The 9,429-nt window shown below is 42.2% G+C and overlaps 1 protein-coding gene across 3 annotated transcripts in view; it reads left to right on the forward strand.

The window, feature by feature from the left end:
* The window catches only part of VIT (vitrin), a 39,703-nt gene that overhangs the window by 25,679 nt on the left and 4,595 nt on the right, over window positions 1-9,429 (forward strand). For all 3 annotated transcript variants that reach the window (XM_081857668.1, XM_081857670.1, XM_081857669.1), the window contains 5 exons: window positions 1,234-1,296; window positions 5,144-5,291; window positions 5,979-6,082; window positions 7,046-7,272; window positions 8,595-9,108. In XM_081857668.1, the coding sequence (XP_081713794.1) occupies window positions 1,234-1,296; window positions 5,144-5,291; window positions 5,979-6,082; window positions 7,046-7,272; window positions 8,595-9,108 (1,056 nt within the window). The remainder of the gene's footprint in view (window positions 1-1,233; window positions 1,297-5,143; window positions 5,292-5,978; window positions 6,083-7,045; window positions 7,273-8,594; window positions 9,109-9,429) is intronic.

The raw sequence follows: 9,429 nt of genomic DNA on the forward strand, positions 1-9,429 counted from the left end.
ATTGGCTTGCAGTGAAGCACCTAGGCAGAGTGAGGGAATATTCCCAAGACTGACAATAGAGTCTTCAAGCCAGCCTGGGAACCTAGAAGGGCTCACTAGAAAGGGCTGTCTTTTCAATGTATTGACTTTTCTCAGTGATACATGATGGGTGGCATTTTTATTAAAAAGAACTATATAATTATCTAATTGCATTCAAGCAGTGGCTTGAAAGCCAAGCTGCAAAGGAAAGACCTCCCTCTACAGCCTCAGCTTAAACTCAAGCAATGGCTGCGGCTGCAAAGTCAGAATGAGAATGCTCTCCCAACTCTTTTCCAGCTGTGAATCGGCACCAAATTCAAAAAGCACCAGACCAGCCACGAAAAGGAAGAATTAGGAGTGCAGCTAGAGCACACTCTCAGTGCTTTCTTTTCAGTTTTATCTTGTGAATTTACCTGTCCATGACACCTGGTGATGGATGGGGAGGGTAAAGGGCACGGACTAAGCCAAGCCATACTGTGAGGTGAAGATTTCCTACTGCTGATCTAATTTTCAGCTTTCTAGAGGTATAAAGTTCAAATAAAGATAAACACCACATGGACCATGTTGTTCATGTTTCAAAATGAAATTGTTGTGGGGTAAATTCCACAGTGCATAAATACAGTCTAATGTGCGGAACAGAGCCTTGTTAGCCCCATTTTGTGGTATTCCCCAAAGTGCAAGAATACCTGGTGATAATTTACAGTTCATTGTGGCGAGACAAGAATTTACAGTTCATTGTGGCGAGACAAGAACTCCTTTCTTTGTTTCCTCATGGCACATGTAATTATCCCACCTCTTATATCAGCAAGTAGGGCTGTGAATTTTAATCAGTAGGTGAATGAACCACACATATAACAGCCTAACATCCATGAATTCTGAAGTCAAAAAAGCTAGTAGCTACCACTATATCTCAGATGTATGTGGTACATTATTATTTATACCCTGCCCATCTGGTTGGGTTTCCTCAGCCACTCTGGGTGGTTCACAGCACATGTCAGAACATACTAAAACATCAAACATTTAAAACTTCCCAATACAGGGCTGTCTTCAGGTGTCTTCTAAAAGTCCAGTAGTTGTTTGTTTACTTGACATCTGAAGGGAAGGTTTTCCCCAGGGAGGGCTCCACTATTGAGAAGGCCCTCAAAAATATAATGGTGTCATCATCTCATGCCCTTTGCATTTAATAACCAACTGTGTCATTATTGATCATTCCAGGTTTCAGTTCCAAGGAAGATGTGGTCCCCAAACCCCTGGAACCAGTTTCACAGGGAAACCCAAGTATGTGCACCAGCCAAGTATTGGCACCAGCGAGTCTGCCCTTTCAAAATTTCAACCACTGGGAGGAAGGCAGAGCCTTCTTAGAGGGCTTCCACATTGTGATTTCTGGGGGAAGGGAAAGAATGGATGTATCAGGAGAGTGCAGGGCCTCATCACACTCCCAAAGATGTCATCCGGGTTGCAGTGGAATCCACATTTTGATAATGAACTTGGGGGGGGGGGACTGAGTGGGTTCTTGTTTTGTTTTTAATTAATTTTTGCTGAATCCATTCCAAAGTTAGCTGAAGAGAAATCACCCAGGACTAGTTATTTGTTTTTACTTCTGCAGACTGAGCTGCTGTTTAACCTAGTTGTGATTTTCAAGATAATATAAAGGGGATGTTTGAAGCACACATTTGCAAGAGCTGCAAAAGTTTGCCTAAAAATTCAGTGAAGCAGCCCAGGGTGTTACTCCTCTCAGCCCCAGACAGCATGCTCAACGGGCAAGGGTGATGAGAGGGTTTTAGTCCTAGAGCATAGGTAGGCAAACTAAGGCCCGGGGGCCGGATCCGGCTCAATCGCTTTCTAAATCCGGACAGTCCGAGAATCAGCGTGTTTTTACATGAGTAGAATGTGTCCTTTTATTTAAAATGCCTCTCTGGGTTATTTGTGGGGCCTGCCTGGTGTTTTTACATGAGTAGAATGTGTGCTTTTATTTAAAATGCAACTCTGGGTTATTTGTGGGGCATAGGAATTCGTTCTCCCCCCCCCCCAAAAAAATATAGTGTCCCCTCCACAAGGTCTGAGGGACAGTGGACCGGCCCCCTGCTGAAAAAGTTTGCTGACCCCTGATCCTGGTCCCCTAACCTTGGCCTGATGCCATGGTAAAACCGACCAGGGGCTCCTGAGCAGTCATTATATATATTTGATTATACAGTAAGGTTTCTTTTTTCTGACCCAGTATAGAATTCTATTTAAAGTGACGCTTTATCCTAACTTAGGGGTTGAACTGCTATGTTGTTGGACTGCAGTTCCAATATCCATGAACACTGATTATTATGCTGGTTGGAGCTGATGCGATTTGGAGTTCAGCATCTGGAAGGCGGCAGATTCCCCATTCCTGTCTTAAAGTACAAACACAATTGGAGCAAAAGCTATCTGGTGTAGGGAAGCGTGGAGGTTTTTCTGCCACGCAAATCAGAATGAGAGTTAGTTTATATGCAAGGGTAGTGGGGGTTTTTTACAATACAATATCATAAGAACAGTGCCATTTTACTAGAAAGAGAGGTGCCGGAACTCACTATGAATGCCTCCCTCATTGTCTTAGAATGGCAATGGCATCCACCTGAGAGGTGCCAGAACTGAGTTCTCCATCAGACCAATGGTCCAGCATCCTGTTCTCACAGTGGCCAGCTAGATGCCCATGGGAAGCTCACAAGTAGGACTCAAGCACAGGAGCACTCTACCTGCAACTGATATTCAGAAGCACACAGCTCCAGCTGTGGAGGCAGAACATGGCCATCATGGGCCACAAGCCTGTTTATCCTCTCTCCCTGCCCCAGAGGCATTAATTTCATTCTCAAAACGTGCCCTCCTATTTATTGCTCTTAATGCCATCAATATCAATCTTAGATTATGGCTACTCAGGGACAAAATTTATGAATCATCTTTAAATAGCTGCAGGAAAGTGCTAATTTTCCTCCTAAAATAGCAAGGCGGGTGTATCTGCCTCACCAGGTTTTATCACAGTTCTCCGCAAATAATTACTGGATTTTGTCAGGGGGTTTATGCTTCTGGAGCCAATCTTGTAATGAAAGGAATGCCATGCAGGAGCCAGGAACAATCTCAGCACACAGTACAAATCCTGATTCGGAGTAAGGAAGTTGGAACACACTCGGAACAAGATTACTCACAAAGGGTTTTGTAAAGGGCATGGGGAATCTTTGCAAGCCTGGCACCTCTTCAGTGAAATATACCTTATTGGCACACCTGTCTTGGTGGGAGCAGTTTCAAAGAAACAAGAAGCCTGACTAAGAACAAAAACCATTAATTGCCATTTAAGCTTATCCAAATGTTGATCCCTTTCAAGGAAACGAGTATTTTCTCAGCAGCTTAGAGCAAAAGAAGAATAGACTGCTATTTCTTGAAGACATCCCTTGCAGGTTATTTAAAAAAAAATAGAGAGAAGAGGTTGCTTTAGCTTTGGGTGTTTGTCTACTGCTCTGCGAGCCAAAATAGCAAGATGAGTGAGGACACGTGCATTTAAAAGACTACAATCAAGTTTTTAAATATCCAGACTGGAGAGGCAGATCTGAAAGCCACAAAGGAGATTATCATTCTTTGAATTACTTCAATGTCTGGCAAAATAGCAATTCCCACTTCAATAAAGAAGGAGATTTTTTGTTTCAGCACTAATTAAAGAACACTTTTTGCATGGGGGGGGTGTTGTTTTGCCCCCCCCCCAATAGCTATACAAGTCACAATGCAGGAATAGAGAATACAACCACAATGCACACTAAAATGCAGGAAAGAAAGAGAGGTACTCGGTGTGGTAAAACTTTCATGTGGTAAGACTGCTCCTGGACTGTACCACTTCAGACTTGGTGAGGGGGGGGGAGAACAGTTGAATGCTCCTTCCTAGAAAACACACAGTGCATATAGACAATTAGCAGAGAGGAGAAAATTCTACTGTCGCTAACTCATAATATGCTCATCTTATAGGCGCAAGGAAAATGTTGTTTATTAGTTTGGGTTCGTTCTGTGGAGGCACAACTAATTATTCAACCTCATACCACCATCCTGAAGTAGCTCAGTCCGCATGAGTCACATATAAATAATTGCTTGTCTAAAGTGCCTCTGAAGTCCAAGTCTTGCAAAGTTGTCAAATCTTACACAGTCATTTAATGACATGATTTGAATATGACTGCTCCTGATGTATTCAAATAGCCCACATGAAGCTCAACTCTCTTATACATCTTTTGAGAAGTTGGCCTCATTAGATTCAAATGGGATTTAGTCCCAGGTAAGTGTGCATAACAGGACTGTATTCTTAGTGTATGTGGGGACTCCTAAAAGTGCCTTCTGAGCTAAGCTTTCCTTTCAAAGGTCTGTGGGATTTCAAGGTGGCCTGTATCAGCTGAGATAGCAGAAGTAGAAGGAAGAATCATAGAATTATGGAGTTGGAAGGAACCCTGAGGATCATGTAGCCCAACCCCTTTGCAATGCAGGAATATTGCAGTTGTCCCATATAGGGATCAAACCTTGGCAGATTGGGAACCATTGGTAGATATGGTGGTAGATATGGATGCAGTCTGCAGTAGATCATTAAGGGTTTCTGACTTCTGATTGTCAAACCATAGCAACAGCCAAACAACTTTCCCCACCTAGATTAGCCTGCTGAAATAAAGTGGACCAGGAGAAGAGAACTTTTGGGTTTAAGGACTGCAAACCTGGTTCAGTTCTGGTAATAAAAACACATTTCAAAGCTCGGACTGTGCTCCAAGGCACCATGTTCATGTGCATATCTTTATACTAAATTCTGGTTGGTAAAAATTGGGGGGGGGGGAGTTGTGGGGGGAAGAAAAGTAGATTAAACAATCCTGAAGTTTCCCCAGCTCTGTGGATGGAATGTTTACAGAAACAGAATTCTTTCTGAACAGAAACAGAAACACTAGTTCTTCTCTACTTGCCAAGTAGGGTTATTGTTATCTATGTCAAGTGAAGCTTTGTAATCTTTGGTAAATTCTGTGACTGATTGAGTACATGCTCTCTTATCATGGTTTGAGGTGTGTTTTTGTAGTCATGCAGGAAAAACACAAAATATATGCAAAAGGACCTCCAAAGTTACTGTAATCTTTTCTTTTTTCAGATTGCAAAGTTGATTTATCCTTCTTGATAGATGGCAGCTGGAGCATTGGCAAGCGCCGCTTTCAGATCCAAAAACAGTTCCTCAAAAATGTTGCTCAAGCCCTGGATGTGGGCCCAGCTGGTCCTCTTATGGGCATCATCCAGTATGGGTAAGAGAGTATGATGTATTTTCATAACATCTGTGCTGCCTAACATCCATCTCCATGTCTGTGGCAACACCACAGGAACTTCTTGTGGCAAACTACTTAATACACTTTTTTTTTGTTCTACAAATTGAAGCAGATATGTATCTCACATTGCTAGACTGCACCAGCACTGCATCATAAAAATCATATATCTTAAGTTAGGACCTTGTTGGCTTATTTGATATATCCAACCATGGTCAAAATCCAGTCTTAATCTCCATTGTCAGAAAAAGATTTCCAAGTATAGAGATTCTTGATTGTTCCACAACCTTTCTGCAGATCACTTGAATGGAGTGTGTAGACCACCATTTGAGAACCTCTCTAATAGCCCATACTTCAGGGATTATGTGAGTCCAACAACACTGGAGGAGACCGCAGGTTCCTCACCCCTCACCCATCAAGGGCAGTTGCCCCACCTACAAATATTTTTTTTTTGTCAAATAATTGATTTTAAAAAGCAGCCACAAACGTAAGTTTCACATATGACATGTTTACACATTTCTATGAAAACACAGGAAATATTCATGCGAAATTACTATAAATTACAACTAGTATCATTAATGTGTTAAGAGTTAGTGCCATATTGTGTAGGAACTTATTTTCCTGGGGATAACACAAAACGAAACTGCTCCATTTTCATTTTACGAATAGTGATGACCCTTCAACTGAATTTAACTTGAAGACCTATACAAACTCTAAGGATCTGCAAAATGCCATAGAGAAAATACTACAGAAAGGAGGATTGTCCAATGTTGGTATGTATCCTGCACAATACATCCACAGCTAATCAGTTTAAGAATCAAAAGATGTTGGTATGCTAGATGTTCTAGGCAGATTGAGGTCAAGACCACAAACTGTCCTCACTCATTTCTGGTTCCTCTTCCCTTAGTTTGGAAAATACTTTGTCTTCCAGAGAATCAGGATTTAATATCTGAAAGTTTTCTCTGAATAGCTTGTCCCTTTCACAGTGCAAATATAGCAGATTGGTGAGACACCAACCACCATAGAGTTCCAAACAGAAATTAAAATGCCCAATACCTTAGTCAGTGCTTTTTTTCTAAAAAAAAAATATTTAGGGGTACTACCATTTTCCTACTCATATTGAAATACTGGCCCTCATTGAGGCCAAACTTAGTTTCACAAAACGTTTAGGGGTATGTGTACCCTGCTCCCCCCTCCAGAAAAAAAGCACTGACTTTAGTTCAGTATCCCTTATTGCAAATCTATTCCCTCTTTCGGCTTTTAAAACATATCAGGCAGAAGTTAGAGACACATTTGACCAAGCAAGCAAGCAATACAAGAAGATTCCACGGTAGGTTCCGTTATTGGACGAGGGATTGCATGCAGATGTGGGATGTGAATGCACAAATGAGATTTGCATCAGCTTTGTTATGTACATTTGGATGTGAGGCAACCCTTTGACATCACATGGCTCTGGTGGGGGCATATATGTCCATTTCCATGTGGATAGAAAAATGTATCCTCAACCAGTGACTTAGATTGAATGTGCATTGTTGCCTGTAACTAGATCTGGGCTACTGATGATTTGAGAGAATCCTCAATTTTATTGTTTCTGTTGTTAGTTATAGACAATAATAGGCAAAACAATCATATAAATGGCAAGGAGCACAGGTTCTAAGAGATTTTAACGTTCTTTTTCATTGTTTTGCTGAGCAAGTTACAACTGTTACTTCCCCCCACCCCCCATCTTCATGCAGGGAGAGCGCTGTCCTTTGTTAACAAAAACTTCTTTGAGGATGCTAATGGGAACAGAGGTAGTGCACCCAACGTTGCTATAGTGATGGTGGATGGGTGGCCTACAGATAAAGTGGAAGAGGCCTCTCGGCTGGCAAGGGAATCCGGCATCAACATTTTCTTTGTCACCATTGAAGGACCAGATGAAAATGAAAAGCAGAATGTTATTGAAACAAACTTTGTGGACAAGGTAAGGAGTACATTGGGATCCATCAAGAAAGAGGCAAAATTTCTTGATTCTGATGAAAGGTGGGATCTGAACTCTTCATCCCATGTAGGTGAGTCAATATAAAAATGAGACATCCTTGCCAGGCCAAAAACCCACAAGTATGAGTGAGCAAACTGGCTACCACTCTGCTCCAACAATGTCCAGCTATAGCTATATAGTTCTCTCTTTGAAATATTCACATGCTACAATAGTCACCATACCGAGACTCAATACGGCAAAGTTTTACAAGATCCCCGGTATAAACAGGATGCATCTATGTACGCTTAGTTCTTCAGTGGAGTCACACAGGGCAGATTATGAAGGTTCAGCAAGTGAGACTGCAAGACTCAAGCAATCAACGCACTTCAAAGCCTCAATCAAGTTGTGTAGTGTTAGATCATGTTTACTGAACGCTGTGTACTCTTGCCTCCAGTTTTCCTCCAAAACACACAAAAGTTCTGGATACACTTCAGTTAGAACTCATTCTCACAAGCTATGTAGTATAGGTCAGGTACTCATGACAAAATGCCTCTTCAACTGGGTGGTGTTAGTTTGGCATGTATGTAGTCTTTCCTGGAAGGTGGCAAATGAGCCCAAGTTCAGGAAGCAAAGTGGACTTTGAGAACTGTCCTTCAGAATACATCTTTTTTCTCCTCCCTCTGGACACCCTTTCAGATAATTTTGTGCACTTTCCACTGTGTCTGTGCCATGAAATACATTTCCTATGAACTTCAAAGCCCCTTAATGCCTTTAAACTGGGAAGCCTCCAGACTGAATTGGGCTGGCTGATGGTCTTGATTTCCTTTAGGTTTGAATGGGGGAAGAGCCACAGTAAGTCTCTGTGCACTTGCCAGACTGGGAAAGTAGAATGAGGCAAGAAGCCCTGTGTTCATACATAGTGACTTAATGGTAGCTGTATCTTAGAAAATGGAAATAACTTTAAGACATGAGAGCAAACACGCCTGCAATGAATGTTAAGCCTGTTGACAGAAGTAGAGTCAATTCAGATGCTTGTTTTGCAATATGGCAGGTACTCGAGTAACAAGTATAAATGCAACAGTCTACCATTTAGCTGCCTTTAAGCTGGATGTAGACCTCAACATCTAAGAAACGATAAGGGCGGGTATTATTCAGCTGTGTTTTCTACCAGTTTGATGCAATACCAGTTTGTCTCATAAAAACGTTTCATACATAGGGACAGAGCTGTCGTAAGCTGAAATCAATGACTGACAGTAATAAGTTGCCTCCATGAATTTTGCTGTAACTGTTCTTGAAATTCATTGCTTTTGTTTTCTCTCTTTCAGGCTGTGTGCAGGACCAATGGGTACTATTCCATCAATGTGCCCAGTTGGTTCAGCTTACACAAAGTAGTGCAGCAGTTAGTGAAGCGAGTCTGTGACTCTGATCGCCTGGCATGCAGCAAGACCTGTCTCAATGCAGCGGATATTGGATTTGTCATTGACGGGTCCAGCAGCGTTGGCACTGGCAACTTCCGCACCCTCCTCCAGTTTGTCGCTAACATCAGCAAGGAATTCGAGATTTCCGATACAGACACCCGCATTGGAGCTGTGCAGTACACCTACGAACAGAGGCTGGAGTTTGGCTTTGACAAGCACAGAACGAAGCAGGATGTCCTAAACGCTATCAAGAGAATCAACTATTGGAGCGGAGGAACCAGCACCGGAGCAGCCATCAACTATGCCTTTGAACAGCTCTTCAGCAAATCCAAACCAAACAAGAGGAAGATAATGATTCTTATTACAGATGGCAGATCATACGATGATGTCCGGGGTCCAGCTGCAGCGGCACATCAGAATGGTAAGCCAGAAGACCCTATAAACACCTATTTTAGGGGTAGGCAACCTGTAGCCCTACAGATGTCACGGAACTACAGCTCCCATCATTCACAACCATAGCTTATCCTGGCTGGAGGTGATGGGATTTGGAGTCCTGCAACATCTGGAAAGCACTGAAGAACAGAAGAGTCCTGTTCCATCAGACCAAGGCCCATCTATGCCAGAACCCCTCATTTATTTTTAAAGAAGCTTTGCATAAAGCACCCAAACAATGGGGCTCTGGATCTAGAATATGGCATCTAAGTTTTGCAAGCCAGAAGTCCAAGTTTGGCATAATAATTAA

The sequence above is a fragment of the Podarcis erhardii genome, assembly GCF_964252035.2.
Source record: "Podarcis erhardii genome assembly, chromosome: 3".
NCBI classification, from domain to species: Eukaryota; Metazoa; Chordata; class Lepidosauria; order Squamata; family Lacertidae; genus Podarcis; species Podarcis erhardii.